The following is a 22843-nucleotide window of genomic DNA, read 5'->3' as shown; positions in this document are numbered from 1 at the left end:
AGGATCTCACTGAAAGATCTCCAAAGCCCTCAATATTAGTCCCAAAGGCATTGCTTTCCAGTAGACCAATTCATCAGTTTTCTTCAAATACTATTCACACAATGCATTGAAAGTGTGGCGCGTGATACAAGTCCCTATCATTCCTCTGTGCACATACGATGCCAAGCGAATGGTAACTACCAATGCTGGTTAACACTTGAAGGTGACAGAATCCTGTTGGGAGTGGGAAATGACAGACTAGCAAGTGACTTGTCAGAAACAAACATTTATCTGATACATGGTGAGTGCTGGAATGCCACTGTCAGAGATGGACATTTAGGAGGCAAACAAAATAAGATGCCGAAGCCTGTTATCCCTTGATACGACCATGCTTCAGGAAATTTTGTACTCACCACCCAGCAAATGTTCTCAAATTTAGTTCCCACAGGAGAATTTGCTGAGCTATATACATGCCAAGTCAGAATACACTGCCCCTGCTTGTTTCTGTGGTCTGTACTCCAGTGCTTTTCAGGGTTGATTTGATGTTTTAGGCAGACAGAGGCCCTAGAAGAGACTGCCAAGCTTTGAGAGCAGCCTGGGGGTGTCCTTTTTCTGTTTCTTCATATCTGCCCTTATCTCTGCCTTCAGTGGATGCAAGAGGCAAGGAAGGCTGTCTGGCTTTGGGGCCATCCAGGAATATTACAGCACCTGTCTCTATTTGTTTGCACTCAGTGGCTGTAATGCATCCCAACATGTCCGTCTCCACAAAGTAACTAATTGTTTGAGATGGTATGTAGCAGTCTATACCTTGTTAGATATTTTCAGGTAGAAAGAGGATGACAGCCCCTGCCTCTCCTGTCTGGCAGGCACTCTGTATGGATGGAGGAGGCTAAATTAAAAACAGCAGAAGTGGACTTTCTGGTTTTTCTTGATAACTGGTATAAAGGAGAGACAGAGAGAAGGGAGCAGCCTGTGCACTGCAATTAACATCAAGTGCTATTGCAACTCATCCTGTAATGCAATACAGATACAATCTCAGCAGAAAATTGAATGCTGAGCTGAGCCAGAAACATAGAGCCGTGATGGGTTTTGAAGAAAGTAATTAGCCTCAGGGACCCAGTGGTTTCTCATTTCCCCGGTGGAAAACATGGGGAAGTGGGGCAGTATTTCCAAAGTCAATTTAGACAAGGTACAGAGCCAATTTATAAACCACAGTTTTAGCAAGTGCTTAGCAAGATGCAGGCACACCTCTGGTCTTCCTGGAGTGTCCATCACGTACCAGTGCCATGCTGCTTTGCTTTTGTGAGCTCTGGGTACCCCATCTCTATCCGAGCACTGAGCCAGCCCAAGCCCCTGCCAGTGCAGCTGGCCAATAACAGCCCAGCGCAGCAATGCTTGGGCATCCTTTTGTCAAGGGCGATGGTGTGTGACAGACCTGTCAGGGTCACTGTTCACCATGCTCTGCCTGCAGCCAGCTGCTGTGACCTGCCCTTTGCGTGGTGCCTCACCCGACCACCTCTTCCTGTCAGCCCTGGGTACGGCAGTGGCCTGGCCCTCCCTTGTGCTGCCCGGCACTTGGCCTTCACAAATGCAGTGAATCAAGGTTTTCCAGAACTCATTGATCACATTAGTTCTGCTTTCCTTCTCCAGTACAAGATCAGAAGTGTATACTGAATCACAGCAATAAGACAGCTGCTAGCCAAGAAAATTTTAACCTTACTAAATACAGGACATAACTGGCTTAAAGCTGCAGCTCACAATTAATACAAGCAGCAAGGAATTGTGCTGTTCAGGTAACATGGCAGGGATTAGAGTAGTCTCTATTTATGCTCTGTCTTTAAATGAGAATTTAGTTTAGAGCTAAAATATATGCAGCCTGTGCCTGCTATGGGTGACTGGAAGACCCTGCATCCAGGATCCTTGGTCCTGCTTTCCTGACATACTATTTATCACCTTTCTGTTGTTTGTGACATCCAGAATAAAACCTTTGGGGCATAATCACATCTTTGACTCTTGTGAAATGCACAGTCAATTTCAGGCATTGCAGTGAAATGAAATACTTTATTTCAGTGAGTTTGCCACACTGTTTTGTGTTTCTGTACCTCTTTCCCCAAAGCTGCACCCAACAGTGACACTTAGCACCAATATCTTGCATGGTACATATCTTACATGCCTGCAATTAACACTTTTGTCAGCATTTGTCCAGAAATGCATGGCCAACGTAGCCTAGTCTGTGTGTTGCCTCAGAGAAGAGATTTTCCTCAGCTTTCTTTCATTCAGGTGATGGGTAAAAAACAAAAGATGATAGATATCATCTTCTGAAATATAATTACTTCCTTGATTCTGTTTCTTAAAATATTGGTCGCAGGAGTTTGGAAGTAAACGCAAATTTCATCATTTGGACTCCTAGAACTGTAGGACTGTGGCCTTCTGATCCCAAGCACATTTTCAATATTCTGAGTTCTGTAAGTGCCCTCTAGTGACTAATTCTTTGAACTGTGTTGGGTTTTCATTGGTGAAGACCAGCCACTGAAGGGGTGGTTGAATGGTGAGAGCATGAGCTGGGTAAATGCCCTCATATTATTTTGAGGGCAGCACTAGTTTGTCTTGCAGAAGCAAACGCTTATTGAGCAGTCACTGTGCAAAGCCTCAGGCAGCAAATGACTGAGTGCACACATATTGCTATCATGGAAATAGCACGTCTGAACTGAAACGAGTCACTTCAGTACAAACTAGTGGAGGAAAAGTTGTCACTGCGCCATACTTGAATGGTTTAGGTGAAGTGTGACATTAGTGAAATTTTCCTGAATATTAAAAATTCATGTTCTTATCTTCTAATATAGTTTGTTATGTTGAATTTATTTTCTCAATGAATGAACAACTCAATTTTAATGCAAATGGATCAGTACTGTTTGCACTGCTTTTCATTCTGCAGCAAAATGCTGGGTTTTATTTCTGATGATGCTTCTGGTGTGAGTTTTTGGTTGTGTTTATCCTTTTTCTAAGTAAAAATTCAAGTGCCCTTTTAAATATTTAATTTCATCCATTAATATAGCCAGTGTAGGAGTTCAGTTCAGGAACTGATTTATCTGGGCTAATAAAGACATATGACAATATGCTGAGGGCCAGATATGGAGGTGGTGTGCAGATTGGCATATATAAGATTTCTTTATGTTCTTACATTGTATTAGCTGCCCATCAACTTCTTTACGCCTACTCAGTTAGCTTGTAAGGGATTCTAGGGTGGTGTAATTTATGTGGTAAGCTCATCTTACCATATAAGCATTAAGAACACATCATTAAAATGCAACTCACCTAGTTTGAACTTACTTCTTTTTTTCTGTCTTACACTGTATTTGCTCTGTGTTCAATACCATAGGCCTTACTGGCATGACTGGGAATTTACAGAAATATAAATTCTTCTTCAACTGATATCATAAATGTTGTGGAAAGCAGAGTTTCTGAAGGAAGAGGGGTCAGGTGTGATCTCTACTGGCCTAGTCTTTCCTTGATGACTTCGCTTGTATAAGAGTGTGCTGTTCTATAGGAAATGGAGGAGAACTTGCAGAGTGTGTGCGCCAGTCCCTCCCTCTGCAGACATAAAAACTTGGTAGCTCATCATTGTGTCATTGAGCGTAGGTTAATCTTTGCTCCAGCACTCATTTGCCCTTTGGGTGTTCTGAAGCAGCAGCCCTCAAGCACCAAAAAACTCACAATGAGACTGTTTGGTACAGACTTTGTATCTCCCCCCTCAAAAAACCAAGTCATGTTTGGAAAAGAAGCTGCCAGTTCCAGGTGGATCACTGAATGTTATCGGGGATCCACTGAAAGACACTGTGGATCCACTGAACTGAAAGATGTTTTTAATTAATTTTAAGACAAAACGAGGAAAAGAAACACCCAACATCACACAGCCAAAACCCTGTTCTTCAAGAGGGAGAACAACACGCTCTCTGTAAGTGTCTTGCACAGAATTTCACTCGACTGGGGCTAATGTTTACTTCAGAGAAAAGGATTATGAGGATAGTAAGAGAGGTTTCCAAGAAACGGAGGAATGGTCTGATCTGAGCAGGGCAAATAATGAGGCCTGCTGGCAAATGAAATAGTGAGCCTAACATCAAGCTGTAAATGAGCAGAAATGAATACGCTGTCAGAAGCTGCTTTGTGGAGAGACTTAACAAAAGTGTTTAGTGAATGCAAAAGATCTTGCACCCAGAGAAGGTAGGAGGGAACAGCACAGATTCATAGCAGTAGGTATTCATCATCAAAACCTCCTCTTTTGAACACTGTTGGGTTTAATTAGTACAAAATAAATAAGTTTACATTTCAACAGCAATTTATGTGCAAACTCACAGAGGAGAGGAGATTCGTGGTTTCTATTTTGTCTAAAGCCCAAAGGATGCTAATAAATGAATGCATAGTAGGAACTCCTTTCGTTCTCTCCTTTGTCGTTACCCTGGGAAGGACAACAGTTACTTGTCCCACTGTTCCCCAGTGGACAAACTGTGCTAAATGGTGGAAGAGGTAATATTTGTAAGCTTTGAGCAGACAATTTTATCTAACTGACCATGGAATAAACGTGAGTTTAATGTCTCAAATATGTTTACGAGGAAAAATCATTGTATAAAATGGCCATGACTGCCTGCCAGCATTAATAATATAACCCACTCTCCATGACCAGGTGGGCATGACAAAAAGTCATCCTTAATGTCAAGGAATGGAACTCTCAAGTGCTGTGTTCATCTTCCCAGTGTTTGCAGAGCTTTCTGACTCGAGGTGGTGGTCGGACTGAGGCTGGCGGGAGCAAGGGCTGTTGCGCTGTGTGGTTGCTTGTGGTCACTGAATGGCTGATTCTGGGTCTTTATCAAAGAAGGCAGTTAACAATTGTGGGTGGTGTGACGGCCATAGTCTCAGCCCACTCAGCTGTCCCTGAGCATCAGAAGCTGGGGGTGAGCAGTAGCTGGTGTTACTACAAGTACTGCTGATGGTAATGGCTCCTCCCAGCAACTGCTGTCTCTTGCCCCACTTGTCTGATTGTTTTGGCAGGCAGCAAAAATGCCATCTTTCAGCTACAATAAATTCTATGATATATAAATACTAATACATACTAATACTAATATATTCTAGCAGTTAAGAATGCTTAATGACCAAGGCTCCAAATTGGCAGTATTTTAAAAATAGAGCAGACTGCACTACATAATGACATCTTTGCAAAGGATGAGGAAATCTGAAACATGAGCAGGAAATATGGCCCTATAAAACAAAATTGCTGAATTCCCTTACCCTAGGAAGGGGAAGACTGTTAAACAGAAGAGAGAAAAGTGCAGCATCATCTATGGCATCTGCTCTACAGGCCTATCGAAAAATATCTCTGCCTCAGCTAAAAGTCTTGCTATCACGATCCACTTCGGCAGTGATTACAGTGGCACTGTGGGGTAAGTCGGTGGAGATGAGGGTCCGTCAGCACGCACCTGTCTGGGGCAGCATCGCTACAGAAAACGGTGCAGGCAGTGCGGCAGTGGATGATTTGACGTGAAGAGGAGTCGACTTCTCTACCCTGGCGCTTCCTGAGCGCTGCCTTGGCCGCGAAGGCTCCTTCGGGAGGGGCCGTGGGCTGTAACAAGCCCGGGCTCGGGGACGGGACGGGAGGGGGAGCCGCGCGCAGGGGCAGAGCCGGCCCGGCCCCTCCCGCCTCTCCCGCCGGCGAATCGCGGGGCACCGGCGCGGGGGCGGGACGGCGTCAGCAGGTCGGGCCCGCGGCGCAGTGCGGGCCGGGCCGAGCGCCGGATGCCGTCGAAGGTGAGGCTGCTGGGCGGGGCGGGGAGCGGCGAGTGCTGGTGCCGGTGGGCGCAAGGGTCTCCGCTCGCAGGCGGCTTGGGGCGAACGAAAGGCCTGGGGCTGTGAGGGGCCGGCGGCCCCGCCCTGCGGCAGTTGCGCAGCACGGCTCATTCTCGGCTGACACAAAGGCTGGGGAAGCGGCGGCCCTCGCGCGGGCTCGGGGTCAGGGCCGACCTTTCCCCGCGACGGTGATGACTGTGATGTTTTTGGAGCCCTCGTTACCCGACGCAGAAAAATGGGAACGAGATTCTGCTAAAAAAAACAAACAAACAAACAAACACAAAACGCAAGCATTATTTTAGGCGTAGCGGTGCTCAGGAGGAGTCCCTGCCTGCCAAGCACGCTGCCTGTGCGTACACGTTTGCGCAGAGAGCCGGCAGCAGAGCCAGCATCACCTGGCAGAGTGTGATGCACAAAAGTTGGTATAGCAAACATCGACTGTCAAATCACAAATAACTATTGACAGTGAAGGCTAACAGCCACACTAAAGGAGAGTTTTCCTGCTTTGACACTGTTGTGATCACCGGGTAGATTTGCCTGAGGACAGGAATTGTCTTCCTGTGTGCGGTTTGTAAGTTGAGGAAAAAATGGGTGATGAGGAATACAGGCTCAGTTCCTAGTTTTGCACTGACTTTCTGCTGGACTGGTGACATGCTGTCAGTTATAGCCTTTCATTCCAAGTAGTTACAGATCACCGTGTGCATTTTTGAGCCATGTTTAGGAGTTCTTTTCTTCTGTCACTAAAATGTTGCCACTTTCGACTTGCAATACAATCTCTTCGCAATACACAGGACAGAGCAGGAAGATAAAGGAGGCTCTAGTATGAACTGAAACTAACAGATGAGGAGATAATACCTATATGCAAATGGTAAGGTATAATAGTGGTGAAGGGAGCTGCTAGCACAGCTGCGTTGTCATGTCTCTCTGAAAGGGTTGTTAGAGCAACTGTCATGAATCTGATTGGATTTTTGTTATGCATTCTTTTAGGTGCCTCTCTCCTAATTTTTAACAAATTCTCACCGTGACGAAGTTACTTTGTCCTGAAGGCTGATAAAGGTACTCCTGGAAAGTAAGTACTCTGTGAGAGACATTGGTCATTAGAAGTTTACAGTAAGTTGCAGAAACAGTGTCAAGGGGAATGCTGGTGCAGACATCTTAATGAAGTCTCCATACACTTTTTCGGTTTGTCTGTAGAGGGGACTTTGTGGTTAATGAGCTTTCCCAACAAGATGCAGCTTGCTGTTAGTGCTGTGTGAGATGGGGGTTGTCAAGGTGTGTAGCTGCAATTATGAACTGCCTGTTCTTCTCTCTTCTGTGATGTGCATCTTGGTCTGAAGAGGAGCAGTCTTGAGGAAACCCTTGATACAATGTTACCAGTATTTCAGTAGATACCTTCTCACTCTCATCCTTCCTTCTTCTCCTCAGGCCCCAAGTGCACTCAAGTTACCCCAACTGCAGTCTTCTGTGAGTTGCTTGGCATTTAGTTTTGAATTGTGCAGTGTTTTGTGTTGTGCAGTGTTTCTCTGGATGCCTGCGTGGAGCTCGGGATTGGTCTGTGTAGGACATCATCCACCACACTTAACAACTATTGCATCAGTGTGATGTTAAACATGGGCTTACTGAATTGTGCTTTTGAGAATAGTTGGGGATATGCAACAAAGAGTGGCTTTATCTAGACTGAGGGCTACAGGAAGAAAGACCAGTGTGTGAAATGTGCCAGAGGAAGAAGCAGAAAATGTGAGATTTGTGGGAGTTCTGTACAGTACAAAGTAGTAGAACAGCTGGGAGTTTTTTCTCCTGGGGAACTGCAGTCAAAAAAATAAGAAACTTGTTTTGCTTGCTAGAGTGCAGCTGTGAGGATTTTTCTGAAGAAGTATGGGGCGATATGGAGCCATTCTTTTGCAGCAGGAACCTTTGATCTGTGAGCAAGGAAGCATAAAGAAAAGGTCATAAATTGTTTCCATTTCTGGCAAAAAGAGGCAAGAAATCTCATGTGATTTTGTTTAGGCAGTTGGTCTGTTGGCATCTATCTGATGCTATTTTGGAAACCATTTGGGTGTTTTACCCACCACACTGTGCACACTTTGGCTATAGGAGTGACTCTAATGAGATCCAAGGAGTCTGTCCAGCATGCCATTAATCACTGAAAGAGGAGTAGCAGTGCTGAGAGTGGCTTGTGGGGTATGTATTTTCTTCTCATGAATTAGTTTGAAAATTCAGTTCCTAAGGATCAGACCCCGTCCTTGCAACAGAGATATCTCTGCTGAATTCAGAAATGTAAATAGGAAGAAAACTGAAATTGGGCATTGCAAAAAAGTTTTGCATTAAGCTTTGACCTCAGCATAGGCAGCAGGAATGGTAGGATCAGTACTGAAAGGGTTTTATACCAAAGTGATTTCACATGGCAGCAGGGGTCTGGATCTGCTGCCAAGCCACAGCTTTGCTTTATTGTAAACTTAGACTGAGGTTGAAATGTGTCTTTTTAGCTTGAATGAATTTAACTCAAGTGAATTCTAGATAAAGAAAAACCCACTGCTGTTATGGAAACTTCTGGGAAGTGTGACATGTCTAACTCTTAATTGTTACAAGTATTTCAATCTACGGTGATGGTTGGCAATGCCTAGGTAACCAAGATAGCATCTCTGGTGTCTCATTTGTGCAAAGATGGGGGAGATGTGCCCGTAAAACACCTTGTGTTGAGAGATGGAAAGAAAAGGTTGTAAATAATATGAAGGCCATACTCCATATGTGAAGCGTTGATAAACGACTTGAACTTCAGTAAAAGAAATTAAGCAAGCTTTTCTTACTCAACCATTGTGTTCTGAGCTACTTGTCTTCCAGACCCTTACCCGTGATGATTCCACCATCTGCAACAAGCCCTGTCAGTGATGCTGCACTCTTGACAAGCATGGCTTCTCAGGAAGTGTGGAGGTCACCAGTTCCAGGCTTTTCTGGATTGGCCACACGGCACATAAGTCATCGGGCCAACAACTTCAAGAGACATCCAAAAAGAAAAAAACATATCCGCCCTTCACCACCACCACCACCAAATACTCCATGTCCTGTTGATTTGATTGACTTTGGGGATCTCCAGCCTCAGAGGTCTTTCTTGGAACTCCTGTTCAATGGGTGCATTCTCTTTGGGCTTGAATTCAGTTATGCCATGGAAACAGCCTATGTTACCCCTGTGCTGCTTCAAATGGGGCTTCCAGACCAACTGTATGGAATGGTGTGGTTCATCAGCCCTATATTAGGTAACTTTGCTTTACACTATTTCTTCCCTCTTATTTTTTCCACTGCATGGGGGTTATTTTTTTGTTTTCTCTACCTCAGCTGTTCATGAGTATATTCCGTTGAGGTTAAGAAGCACTAGCCGTAATTTTAGGCAAACAAATTGGAGAGTAATTCTTGCTGTGTCTTGCATGAAATAGGCCAAGTGCGCTCAAAAGAACTGGTTTTTTTTAATAGCTTCTCAACCTCCTAAACCTTTTGTGAGGGTAAGCTTTGGTTGCTCTGTTCCCATATTTAAAAAATAGCAAAAGAGGATCAGTGTATCCATTTATGTCCCTATGAAAAAAAGCGTACAGAGACAGCTCCCATGACTGCGTGAAAAAAAAGCAGAGTTGGATTGCCTTGTTCTGTTTAACTTCCTGAAACAAATAAGGTGTTCCAGTGGTGAAAGACCATCGACCACTGCTGTTACAGGCATTGGATTATGTGCCTTAGCATGGAGGCAGGGCTGGGAGTGTATCCATTACTGCTTTTGTACTCGTGATATACTTCATAAGAAGAAATAGGCCCCTACTAACAGGCTGGCTCAGATTAATATGTTCACCTTTCCTACTCACAAATTTGCGTGCTGTCTTCCAAGCTAATCCTGCAGGGGATCTCCCATCTCTGATGTGGGATAAATGAAATAGCTTGTGAGGAACAGAGTGCTTGAGAATGTATAACTGTTGTACTCTGACTCTTCACCAAGTGTCAAGCTCGTTATTATTGATGCAGAGTGAACTGCCATGTCAGTGAGCAGCAGCAAATTATGTTATTCAGTCCCTTTCCTGGGAAATGCCAGGCAGGATGCTGTATGTGACCCTAGATGACTGGTGCTGACCGAGGATATCACTGTGCTACGGTGTCCTGCCTTTAACTGCCTTTTAAGGCCTCTCTGAAACAGGCTTTTAGAAAAATCCTATTTATTGGTGATTCCTTTTTTCTAGGATTTTTGCTACAGCCTTTGCTGGGAGCCTGGAGTGACAGATGCACATCAAGATATGGGAGAAGAAGACCTTTCATTCTGGTCTTAGCAGTAGGTGTGTCTTTGAGAAACTATGGGCATAACAGTTGTAAACATTATGCGTCTCTCTTCTGTTACATCCACTGTGGCACTAGCCCCTGAAGTGTGGGTCATTGTGGGTCTGAAGAAGGTGATAAGTGACACCGAGGTTATGCTTTCACAACTGGAGATCTATACATAAAAGCTTCACAGAGTCTGAAGGGGTGATGTTTCTGAGGCTCAAGAATGTGGGTTTTTTTGGCCAAAACAAACTCGAGACATTTGTTAAGCTCAAACAGTGTGTATCCTATAAGCCATGCTCATTTCCCGGGCTGTGTTCATCTGAACAAGAGCAATTAGTGCTTGCCACAAAGCTGTGCAGGTAATATAATGCCTTTGAAGCCTGGAGCTCTGCAGGCTTCTTTTGCATACAAACAGTGACTGATTTTGATTTGGTTTTATTCCCAGGAGCATTGCTTGGCCTCTCACTTATGCTGAATGGCAAAGATATAGGGAGTGCCTTATCTGACACTGAGAATAACCACAAATGGGGGATCATTCTTACGGTCTGTGGTGTTGTCCTCATGGACTTCAGTGCAGATTCAGCAGACAATCCCAGTCATGCCTACATGATGGATGTGTGCAGCCCAGTGGATCAAGACAGGGGCCTCAACATCCACGCTTTGTTAGCAGGTATGCTTCCTTGGTGCTGCCTGGGTGATGTTAACCCTAAGTAAACAAACCCTGCTGTGAGAAAGCAGAGTCTAAATCACTGGTCTTTTCCTGAGTCAAACGAGTCAAACAAGACTGGTTTGTTCATCTGAAGGTCCCTCACATAATTTATAACTCCTATGAAAACAAAATTATCCGTTGAGGGAGGAGGTTTAGCTTCCTACAGACGTGGAATATGTGTCCTTTAATTGCTCTATTGGAGGGGAAAGTATGTACTGGGTGCTGTGATCCCTCACTGCTGTCATCTTCGGTTGTTGTACTGCCCTGTTCTAGGAAACTATTTCACACTCTTGAATGTGTTCATAAGTAAGAAAGGATAGTGTTGTAAGGCTCTCACCATGTGAATGGAGTGAGAGACGTACCTGGTGCTCTCACAACTCCCATGTTCATCAGTAGTGATGCAGTGGCAGTTTTGTACGCTGTCAACACATTGCTGACTAATGAGCTTGCTTCGCTTCTGAAGTGATTCAGTCTGTCTTGGATGCAGTTAGATCTGCGTTCCTCTAACTGAGTGAGGAAAATGGATTTTCACTTTCAGGAAAACAGTCTTAGCTGAATGATTGCAGAGCCTTGTCATAAGGCTGGTGGACACTTCTGTTTACGGACTGAAATAGCTGAAGGTAAGGTGTTTTGTTCTTGGCAAAGAAAGAAGTATTGTTTTTAGTTATTTGTATCGTCACTTTTACAGCACTTTCTCTCTCTTTTTGTACCGTGTTGGTACTCCAGACTGTCCCTGTGGCACAGGTAACTATCTTTACTACTGCATTTGAAGAGAAAAGAGATTGAATGGTAAAACAGAAATAACATGTTGGATTCTACTCATGAACCGTTAGACAGATGATGCCACGCTGCTATTGACTTGTGGGATTGCATAGGGAAGATAATCTTGGCTCTGTTTTTCCACCAGGTCTTGGAGGTGGCTTTGGTTATGTTGTTGGAGGAATACACTGGGATAAAACCAGTTTTGGAAAAGCTGTAGGAGGGCAACTTCGCGTCATCTATCTCTTCACCTCAGTTATACTGACTATTGCTACTGTGCTGACTCTAATTAGCATTCCAGAAAGACCCTTAAGGTCCTTTAGCCGGAAGAAAAAGGTGATGAAGAGTCCAAGTCTTCCTCTCCCTCCTTCTCCACCTTTCTTCTTTGAGGGAGGTGTAAATGAAAACTTTGCTTCTCATAATTCAGCTCACTTACATGCAAGTTTTTCAAGTCCCGTTTCCCCCATCAGCCCACTCACGCCAAAATACGGGAGTTTTGTCAGCAGAGACAGTTCTTTGACGGGAATAAATGAGTTTGCATCATCATTTGGGACTTCAAACATTGACAGTGTGCTTATAGACTGTTTCACAGGCGGGCACAGTAGTTATGTAGCACTTCCAGCTAGTTTGGCCAGGCAGCCTGTCAGTGTTAGCTTTCCTCAGGTGGCTGATGGCTGTTACCAAGGAGAATATGGAGTTTTGGAGCAAGGGGAGAGCAGCATAACGCCTGACAGCGACTCACTAAGAGTGGGCTCACTGGATGCAATAAAGCCACGGTCGTCAGGGATCTTGAAAAGACCTCAGACCTTGACCATTCCAGATACCGTAACAGGACACTGCCCAGAGAGTAACAGAAGAAGAAATGTAACCTTCAGCCAACAGGTAAGAGCAGGAAATCAGTGATACGACCATGTAAACATGAGCATAATTAATCTCTTCATATAGTTTTAAGCATGTGGTTCACAAATTATTCATTAAAGACTGCTCATAACAGCTTGTTCATATAAGTCATTATGGAAACAGCACACCTGCTATGACTCTATCAGTAAAACAGTGGGTAGAATGTGAATTACGACTGGCAGTCTGTCAGCTGCCTTTGTTAAGATGGCAGAAACGGGAATGTCCCACTCTTACCAGGTCATGTGTGAGAGTTAGGTTGGGATGTTTGATCCCTGCTTTACCACCAAGGGAACTACCACGTGAGAGCAGAAAAGGACACATTTTTATGGAGCCTATATCTTCCCTTTCCACAGAAAGACCTGCAAGATAGGGCCAGGGACAGGATTCTCCCATGAGCTTCTCCTTATGGCAGTTGTTATCTGGTTCCATCAGGGAGGTGAAGGGTGAAGTTTCCCTTACTGAGGGATAAGACTTCACCTCTCCTTCCACTGGTTGGCGATAACTTGGAATATCTGAGACCTTTGTATGATGTATCATTTTTTAGGATCTGGGGTGAGGTAAACTGTCCTCTGTATTTTTTGGATTGGTTTTGGGATTTGCTTGGGGTTTTCGGGGGGCGATGCTGTTTTCTTGTTTGGTTGGTTGGTTGTTGCTTTTGCTGTACTTTGACCTGATCCGTGAGATCAGACTTTGTTAGGGCCAGGATTTTACTTACTGTGCATGTAGAGGTTGAGCATCAAGGTTAGCAAGCAATGAGAATGTGTTTCAATTAAAACCAGCTTCTTCTTCCTCAGTGTCTCTATAACTTCAGGATCCAAATTCACCTAAATGTGGGTACAGCTCCTATAAAATGCAGTAGAATTTATCCATTCCTTATACTACAATCTGGATGTAGTTGCCAAGTATCCTAGTGAAGTGAAGAGTACTGTTTCAAGTATAGTGAAAGCTGCAGGGCAGTGCTGCCACTGAACACGTGTTCCGAGGCTGAACTTACAGTTTAGCCCAATACACTTAATCTCTGAGTCATCATACTCCAGCAGCAGAGTTTATCTTTCAGATGATCAGATAGGTGTGCAATACTGCATACATTTGCTTAAGGGATGTTTGGGTTTTTCTTACTGCGCTTGTTGACCTGGGAGTTCTTATGGTGCAGGTTGCTAATATCTTGCTGAATGGTGTTAAGTATGAAAGCGAGCTGAATGAATCAGACGAGACCTCTGAGCAACCACTTTCTGTGAAACTGCTTTGTTCGACCATCTGCCAGATGCCCGGGACTCTTCGTAACCTCTGCATCAACCACTTCTTAGGTATTCAGAAAGTGCCCTCTTCAACTTCACAGGGAAGTAGCTCTGCACTACCTCGGGTGAATCTTGTTCAGTATTTTGCCTGTTGTTGTAATGGCTGCTAACTAGGGAGGGCTTGATTTGTTCCATATACAGTTTGTTCCATATGCAGTTACCAGTACTGTTACCTTCTGATCCCCTTAGTTTCTTAGAACACCGAGAAAGGAGAAAGGCAGAAAAATACCAAAACACCCCTACAAAACAGTAAAGCCTGTGTTCCTAGAAAGGGAATAACAGTGGCCTAAATCAGTGCATCTGTTAAGTAGATTGTTTACACCAAACAGAAAGCCAAGATTAGTTGCATTTCCCTGCTTACACCTGAGACTAGCGTTTGCTTTCCTCCGTTTGACAGCACATGTTTCTGAGTCCCAGAACAGGCCACGAGGAGGTGGCACTGCAGAAGTGCCTATAGCCAGTAGTTACCTTTACTCTTAAACCAGTGTGTGACTGATGATTAGGAAGGGCTTGCAATCAATCCAGTGTACACAAAATTGGACAGAAGGTGCCAAGTAGTTAATACTCAGTGGCTATGAAAGGAATTAAGAGATTGTCTGCATTCGTGGCCTTGATGCCAATTTTTAAGTAGACTTTTTGACTCTGTCAGAGGCACTCTGGAGGCTACAGCCATGACATAAGAGGCCCTCCTTCCAATTCTATATGGGAGAATAACAGCAACCTGAAATTACTATGGGATAAACCACTCTGTTAAACTGAGTGTTGTGTCTTGTCAGCTGAAGTTGTGTCCTGTCCTGAAGGCAGCACAGGCTGCCATCATCTATTTTTCTGTCTTGCTAAACCAGTACGTTGTGGCCTTTATTCAGCCTCTAGCATTCCACTTTGGAATTCAAATGGTAAATCTTGGTCTTTAAAATCCTGAATGTCTTTAACAAACACTGCAGGGGAACAGTGATCTCAGATAAATGTGGCCGTGTGTATTACTGGGTGTGTTTTGTAACATAGCTGATAACATCCATACAGGCTTACAAGGGGAAAGGATACTCTGAAATCCTGATAGGTTATTTCTCACTTCTTTCAGGATGGCTTTCGTTTGAGGGAATGTTACTCTTCTATACTGACTTCATGGGAGAAGTAGTGTTTCAAGGGAATCCAAAAGCACCTCACAACTCAGATGAGTATCAGAAGTACAACGCTGGGGTCACCATGGGCTGCTGGGGAATGTGCATCTATGCATTCAGTGCTGCTTTCTATTCAGGTACTTGGTACAGCCATCTTAACTGCTGCTGTGAGAAAAGATATACCCTTTCCTTAAAAGTTGTGTTTCTGTAACAGGTAGCTCAGTGTTTATGTTGCACATAGCCTACCAGGACAAGTCCTGAAGCAGAGTGTTCTTTTTCATGGTTAACTGTATTATGTTTTAACTAACATAACTATATTACGTTAGTTAGCTTGGCCTGCATTGACAGTAGATGAGGTCAGCAATCCAATAAAAACACATCTTTCTTAGTATGTAGTTCCTTTCACAAGCAGCATTTTCAGTGTACATTGAATCCAGAAATATATGCAGCCGCCATAGGCACTCAGTGCCTGTGTTTCCCCAGCAGAGCGCTCAGGTGTCATGTACCACCACAGCACTTAGTCATGTGTGCCGTTCGTCTGCCTCCCCACCCCCACCAATTCCTATGTACCCCTCTGGGACATCGGCACCGCTAGGCTTCAGCTCTGCCATGCCCTCCATGGACATAGGGCAGCAAGGCTGCATCAGAGCAACGGGATTTGGAAGGGGCCCTTGGTGCTCACATGCAAGCCACCGATTACTCAGAGGCATAATGGTTGCCACTGAGATGTGGCTGCCTAACTGCTGGACTACAAGGCCTCAGATGCACTGACTGGCTGGCACTGGGGAGGGAAGCAGTTCAACCAGAATGCCATTCCATTTTCTTGCAGCCATGCTGGAGAAGCTGGAGGAGCGGTTCAGCACACGGACGCTGTACTTTGTGGCATATTTGGCCTTTGGGCTGGGCACGGGCCTGGCCACCCTCTCCAGAAATGTCTATGTGGTGCTGTCACTGTGCGCTACCTACGGCATTCTATTCGCTACGCTCTGCACGTTGCCCTACTCCCTGCTCTGTGACTACTACCAGAGCCGTGAGGTGAGCCCTGGGCCAGGGAGGGGAGAGAAATTCCTGTGACACCCCCTTATACTGTGTCTGTGTCCCCCGCAGTTTGCAGGCTTGCAGGCAGAGGGCATGCGGCGCGGGATGGGCGTTGACATCTCCTTGCTGAGCTGCCAATACTTCCTGGCACAGATCCTCGTGGCTCTGGCCATGGGGCCACTGACAGCGGCTGTGGGCAGTGCCAGCAGTGCCATGTACTTCGCCAGCCTGGTGTCCTTCCTGGGCTGTCTCTTCTCTTCCCTCTGCGTCACCTATGAGCTGCTGCCCACCGAGGAGCTGCCACCTGCCGAGGAGCAGCGTCCACTCTTGCCCCATGCGCAGAATGAATAAATGGGAGAAGCTGCCACAGCCTCTGCTGCCTCATTGCATCACTGTCAGCCTTCCTATTGTGGCATAACAGGTTTGTGCACCCCTGGGATGGCAGCAGTGGGCATGGCAAATTGTGAGAAAGGTCTGCGTTGGCTTTGCTGAGCTTTCCCCTGCCTGTGGGAAGGTGAGGGGTGAGTCAGCAGCGCCTGCACTGCTGGTCCTTCCCCTGAGGTGGCAAAGGCCTGTCTGTGCCCCTGGGGCCACAGCAGCAGGAAGTGGTGGGACCATTCCCTCGAGCTGCCTCGTGGTGCTGTCATTCCCAGGGGAACCAGTGGTATTGTCCAAGCATGAGGCAGGAGGCCTAGAAGTCTGGTACCTGGGCAGGGCAGCCTCAGTCTCTCGAGTGGCAGAGAGCTGCTGGGCTGGGCTGCACACAGCGCTGCGTGTACTGCCACTGTGGGAACAGTGATCTGCCAGTCTGGTGGGCAGAAGGTGCCATCTCATGGCCAGGCAGAGCCCGATCCTCCATCGCCAAGGGAAGTGGTGATTCTTGTGAGGCTTTTGGGAGCTGTGGGTCCAACCTACAGCCTCTGCCTGTGGTAGGCTGGGCTCTGGAGGGTGCTTTCCAAAACTTTGGAAAGGCTGAGAGCAACTGGTCCTGCTTAGGTGGTGTAAGTACTCTGTGAAGTGCCACGGTTGGACTTCTGGTTGCACAGAGCTCCCACCAAGTGCTACGAGAAACCACTGTGGGCTGAAAGTGGCGTGGCCTGGCTCCCAAACCCTGCTCGTTAGGTCCTGGCTGTGGTCCTTGGTAATGTTTGCCAATATGTGCAGATTTCCTTCCACATTAGACTTTCAATTAAGGCTACAGGGGTTTGTGATGACCTAGCAGGAGGATGGACAGTTGTCCATAATTCAGCTGTGGGAAGAAGGGTCTTTTTCCATCAACCTCTCTTGGGTAGCAGCTTACTCTCAGAGCTAAATTGAGTATTTAAGAAAAATAATTTGTATGAAAGCCTTCATCACATCATCTTTGTTTATATAGTTTTACCTTGTGACATTTTAAAATCTGCATGGGGACCAGTGAGTAAGTGCTTGTCAGCTAGAACTGCATCTTCCATATCTCAGTAAAACTAGTAAAAGGGCTTTGGGTTTCATTATCTGCGATATTTCTTAATTACTCTGATTTTAGAAGGTGGTAAACTTGTAAAAGTTCTAGTTAAGGCCAGGAGTTAATTTTAAGTCAGAAATAAAATTAAAACTATTTCTAAAATCCCTATCAGTCTGCTTCCGTATTTGGGTAGGCAGCCAGTGTTTACCAAGGATGATGGACACTTTGATGTTTACATGTGCATGGCATCCCTGTAAAGGTTATTTTTGCTTATTTGGTCTTTAGATCTTGAATAAGGGTTGTCACGGGAGGGTCACTCCTTTTAAATGAGTTGTACTTAATTGTACACCTAAGCTTATTCTGATGCTTGATCTACGATGCCAAGATGAAATAATTAGTGTAATCCTTAGCTGTTGTGGTTTCCTATACTTCTGTGCTGAAAGCATAATACACAACTTGTAAGAACCCCTCCTTTTTTATCATCTGTTCCTCCTTTTTAAAAAATTTATTTTTTTTAGAATATTTTTAGAATTTTCATGTTACTCAGCATTGACTTAAATGGAGGAATACTATTAAGATTACGAAGTCAGGCGCTCAGAGGTAAAGGACTGTCATATTGATGAGTATATTCATCTTTAATTTCGTTTAGGCTTACGTACTGTCATATCTGCAGGAATATCTCTGATGTTCCATTTTCTTGATTATGGGACAGCTGTCTCCAAAAATGTTCAGAACAAAGCTGGAATAAAATAGCATGAGAAATTGTTGGTGCTTCTGATTTCTGACAATGTAAAGACTTGACTTTGAAAAATTTTTCTTTTCTTGTTGGTCTGCCTTGTCATCTTAATTTCTCTCCCTTCTCAAACATTTAAACTCAAAAATTATTTTATTTCTTTTTTTGGTCCCACTAGCTAATGTGGTATCAGGTCTTAAAATGTTTTTTTCCTCTTAAGTTTTGTAGCCTTTATTGCACTAAATGAATCGTGAGCACTTTCCTTTTCTAGGTAGCTGGAGCAGCAGATCACTTTGTTACAAGTGAAAATCTTCAAAATGTTCACAGAATTGATGAAATCAATGTATCTGATAATAATGTTTGTCTCCATTACCATCTGTAAATATTATGAACGATGTTTATATAGTTATAAAACTATTGCTATGCCTATATGCATTATCCGATAAAATATATATTACATTTTCTATTTTATGGGATATGGACTTTATTTTGCATATATATTAGTGTTACATACATAGTACTTTTAAGTTAACATCATTCTGTGTTAATTTGGGGCTTTGAGCAATATACTAGTGGTGTCTGGAAAAAAACCCAGGGCCTGTCACCATCAAGTAGAGTTGCACCAAATCCATAGAAATAACTTTAAAAAGTTATTACTTACTTATTCTCTTCGTCATACATTTTGTATTTTACAGAAATTGCTGTATACAATCCCTGTTGAACTGCGAGCTACAACGTGGTATCTAGCTTTTGGAATCCAAACACTTCAAATATTCTGTCTAAATCTGAAAATTTCTAATTAGAAAAAGAGATGCACAAGTTTGGGCAGGAAAATGATATGACGCTGTGCTGTTTTTCAGTGATGCCTAAAGGTTAACTCTGAATAAGTCCGTAACATTAAAGACTGCTTTACAGCAATTATTTGTGTACGCTCATAAAGGTATTTGTAACAGATGTACAGAAGAAGGGAAAATGGGGAGACTGACAGGGAAAACACCTTATCAGTTGTTGTCTCATGTCTGTAATGAAGCTAGCTGTAAGCATTTCAGCATGTGTCTGCAGTTCTGCTGTGTCTCTCAAAAAAAGACAACCTAATGATTTCAGAACTTCTGCTGTATCTTTGAATGGAAAAAATGAGTCTTCTCAAGAATCAAATAGAATAAAATTGTATGATTGTATATATATATAAAGAAAAGCTATATTGGGAACTATTCAAAAGAGTTTTCTAGTCAATTTATTTTCTAGAAATGAGTAGTTAGTCATCTTGTACTCTATAGGAGATACACTTTATTTTATTAAAAAAAGAATTTGTGTAAAAGGTAGCTTTCTTAATATTTGTTTTCCCTTCCTCAGACAGGGAGACAGTCTTAGGAGAGAGGAGAAACTTTTAGATACCATTACCGTAATAACACCCAATGAATTGCATTAAGTCCAATAAACATATTGAGAATTCTATGAGTACTGGGACTGAAATGCCAAGGGAGATCTCCAGCATCTGTTTAATTTATCTAAATAAACATTTTCCATACCTGGGGTTGTAAAGACATAATGATTCATTTAGCCCCTCTTTCCTGCAGGGAAGGTTTTTGTTGATGTTCACTAGAGAAATGGCTGCAGCACCTTTCCATTGGCTAGTCCTTTGCCCCAGACTGCTGCTTCTGTAGCAGGGTCAGTGGAGGGGAAGGTGCTGGTGAAAGCGGGCCTACATTTAGGTTGGCAAATTTCAGGCTGCAACACCCCAGACAACAGCAAAAGTTGTAGGTCAGCAGTGCTGGGACAGGCTAGAGTTGTGCCAAAATAAACCCCAAAGAAGCAGAAGGTGCATCTAAGGTAGGAGAGAGACTTTGGCAGGGGTTTTGACTCTCGGAAGAGAGTCAAATATGTGATGTAAGAGTAAGACTCATAGCTCAACTTCAGGCATGCCCCATCTCCCTTAAAATGAGACTGAAATCTTTCCGTTTTTCTCTCCGGAGAGGCCCAGAATATCTGGAGAAAGTAAACAGAAATACAGCTGCACTTCCATTTGCATTTTTCTGTGCCAGGCATCTCCTGAACTGTCCTGTTACAGTAAATCAGAGCCAGGAGTCAAAACATTTGACAAGTGGAGCAGGCAAATGGAAACTGGCAGTAGCCATGCCATTGCTGCAGAGAGAGAGATGCTAGAGCCAATGGCATGCTTTTAGAAAAAGCTGTATACGTCTCCTGGAACGGTTCTCTATGCGCATTAGAGTAGTAAAACCTCTTTTATCTCTGTGCACCAAATTTGGCCACAATAAACTTTGATTCAGAGCGGAGTCTCTAGAAAGCAGCAGATGCACAGTGTAGAGAGTGCAGATGACACTTTAATGTGGTCAGATACACTAACAGGGCAGGATGCTTCCTCAGGCCAGGGCCGGGCCTCTCGGCCGGCACGTCTCTTAGGGCCCGGCGCCGGTCCTGTCGGCAGGAGCAATGCCCACCTGCTGTTCTCGCTGTCGTCTCTGGCGCAGCCTCTCGGCGCCGGTCACCGTCATGGGATGGAGCGGCAGGAACCCCGCCAGACCTGCCAACAGAGGCGGTGAGACGCGGCCGCTCCCGGCCCTCCACCCCCCCGGCCCTCTGCCGCCAGACGCCCGCCCCAGGCCTACCCAGGAGTTTCTCGGCGGGCCGGGAGAGCTGCGCGCCGCAGCCCAGCCAGTAGCGCAGCCGCTCCAGGTTGAGCCCCGCCACCCTCTCGCCGTGGACGTTGGGCAGTGGGTCGAGGCAGCCGAGCTGCTCCAGGTACTTCCCGTCGCGGGCGCGCTTGCTGTGCGCTGCCACGATGCGGAAAAAAGGACGGTTGGCGCAGCCTCCGAGGGCGAAACGGATCACGACGTGCCCGCCGCGGTAGCCTTTCAGGAGGCGGCTCCCTGTGAAGAAAGCAAGGTGGTCACGGGCCGCACAGGACTGCCTGCCACGGGCCGCACAGGACTGCCTGCCACGGGCCGCGCAGGGGCCGCTCACGGCCTCGGGACTCACCGAGATGCACCATGACGCCCGCCCACTATTCGGCGCGGAGTGATGATGCAATAGGGGCCGACGGCCAAAATTCCATACGGACGGGGACACCTCCCAGAAGGAAGGTGCCCGCATCGCAAGCTCTTGCTCTCTGTGTAGTGCCGAGAGAGGCGCACCATCACCAACACCAACTTCTGCTTTCTATCTTCTTGTTCTTTCCACCTTATTTCTTATTCTTTCTCCCTTATTTCTTGTTAGGGTTAGGGTTCTGATTTGGGTTTAGGGTTAGGGTTATTTTTAGGCTTTTTTTCCGGGTTATTTTTAGGGTTAGGTTTATTTTTATTTGGTTTAGGGTTAGGGTTATTTTTTAGTTTTTTTTTTCAGATTTTTTTTTTTATTTTTAGTGTAAAGGGTTTTTTTTTGTTTGGAGGAGCGTTAAGGGCATTTTTAGGCTTTTTTAGCTCCTTCTGTGTGTGTTTAGAACCACCTCTAGTGCAGCCACGAGTGAGGTGGGAACTGACCCTCAGGAGGCTGGAAATGAGTCCCACAAACTGGTTGCAATGGGATGGATGGACTCTTCCCAAGTGTCTGAAAAGCTTTGCTTTAGTTTGGCTTTATAAATTGAAAACTGAAGTGATTGTCAAGGTGTTGGCCCTTGTTGTCCTGTGTCTTTGGTGAGGTGTTGACTCAGTACCTTTATTGGAGCTGCTGTTGGATGTCCCTAATTGACCTGTAAGGTCCTGGCTTTCTTCCCTTCTTCTCCGAGCTTCTCCATCCAGGAGATGGAATTCCAGTGCTACAGTATAGATGGCTCATGGTGCTCCCAAAAGGAGCCTTTCTTCCTTCAGGACAAGTTGTGGTGCCACTGGAGCTGCTGGGAGAAGCGGAGGGTCGGCAGTGACAGGCCTGGAATGCTGTTGCTGTGGCACAGACGCTGCTCCCTGGCAGGTTCTTGGGTTGGATTCCTTGGCTGCCACTTGGCAAGGCCTGGAAGGGCCTCAGTTGTGTAGGGAACGAAACACTGGATGGGAAAGCAAAGCAGGGGAGGTTCTGGTTTCGGAAAGGATCACTGCCTTCTCTTTCTGAAGGGACCGTGAGCTGGTTCAGCTGTGGCAAGAAGAACAAGTGGGCTATGAAGGTTTGGAGCAGTCTGGAAGGTTCCTCGTGCCCAAAGGATCCTGGCAAGTGCAGCCCTGGAGGAGTACGGAATAATGAAAAGTGCCTCAGTTCTCCTGAAGCTCAACTCCGTAAAACATTCACGAAGATAAAATTCCTCTGCAACGAGCTGTTGGGTCCCAAATACTCTTGGAGGGAGAGGCAGAAACTCCAACTGCTGCTGGGGCTGAACTGCTTGCAGTGACCAGGTAGGACTCGGCCCTGATGCCTGAGTGCTCTCCAGTCCCCCAGGATGGATCCCAACTGTCAGCCCCTGGCTCCATAACTTGAGGAGAGGGTGTTCCTGCAAGCCCAGCTGCTGTGTTGGTAGTCCTGTGTACACCTCTTGCCCTGGCCTGCTGTGAATGTATTTGTGTTGCAGCTCAATAATGTCCCAATCGAGTGGCGATTGTGCAATTTTGGTGTCAGTTCCTCTCCGTTCCTCTCCCCTCTTCGCCTTGCCCAGCGGCTGCATCACTGACTTGTGCTTAAATGAACTCTTGCCCTGCAGCAGTTCTCTGCTGCTCTCAGAGAGGGTGGAGCTGAGGCCCCTGAGCTAAGGTAAAAAGGATCCATCTGAGCCCGGCCCGTGCTCCCCCC

General features: G+C 45.4%; 2 protein-coding genes across 5 annotated transcripts in view; one reads left to right on the top strand and one right to left on the bottom strand.

Annotated features, from left to right (window-relative positions):
• SLC45A1 (solute carrier family 45 member 1) overlaps positions 1 to 19570 on the top strand; it is a 31667-nt gene extending 12097 nt beyond the window's left edge. For 2 of the 4 annotated variants that reach the window (XM_027908686.1, XM_027908685.1), the window contains 9 exons: positions 6805 to 6886; positions 8659 to 9071; positions 10035 to 10127; positions 10559 to 10783; positions 11730 to 12463; positions 13635 to 13788; positions 14861 to 15037; positions 15730 to 15935; positions 16008 to 19570. In XM_027908686.1, the coding sequence (XP_027764487.1) occupies positions 8672 to 9071; positions 10035 to 10127; positions 10559 to 10783; positions 11730 to 12463; positions 13635 to 13788; positions 14861 to 15037; positions 15730 to 15935; positions 16008 to 16289 (2271 nt within the window). In that variant the 5' untranslated portion in view covers positions 6805 to 6886; positions 8659 to 8671 and the 3' untranslated portion in view covers positions 16290 to 19570. Of the gene's footprint in view, positions 1 to 5625; positions 5779 to 6804; positions 6887 to 7943; positions 7999 to 8658; positions 9072 to 10034; positions 10128 to 10558; positions 10784 to 11729; positions 12464 to 13634; positions 13789 to 14860; positions 15038 to 15729; positions 15936 to 16007 lie in introns of those variants that run through there. The other 2 variants (XM_027908684.1, XM_027908687.1) reach the window with 2 other exon arrangements.
• An 864-nt stretch (positions 19571 to 20434) lies between these two features.
• MRPS16 (mitochondrial ribosomal protein S16) lies at positions 20435 to 21169 on the bottom strand. The gene is made up of 3 exons (XM_027908688.1): positions 21110 to 21169; positions 20740 to 21000; positions 20435 to 20654 (listed from the first exon to the last, which is right to left on the bottom strand). The coding sequence occupies exons 1-3, from the start codon at positions 21120 to 21122 to the stop codon at positions 20530 to 20532; spliced, it is 399 nt and encodes a 132-aa protein (XP_027764489.1). The 5' UTR covers positions 21123 to 21169; the 3' UTR covers positions 20435 to 20529.
• Positions 21170 to 22843: the final 1674 nt, after the last annotated feature.

This window comes from Empidonax traillii, unplaced genomic scaffold (assembly GCF_003031625.1).
Source record: "Empidonax traillii isolate 1590-97213 ecotype Southwest subspecies unplaced genomic scaffold, ASM303162v1 scaffold1793:size60524, whole genome shotgun sequence".
In the NCBI taxonomy this organism is placed as follows: Eukaryota; Metazoa; Chordata; class Aves; order Passeriformes; family Tyrannidae; genus Empidonax; species Empidonax traillii.
The sequence above is the reverse complement of the archived record's forward strand: the minus strand, read 5'-3'. Positions and strand labels throughout refer to the sequence as shown.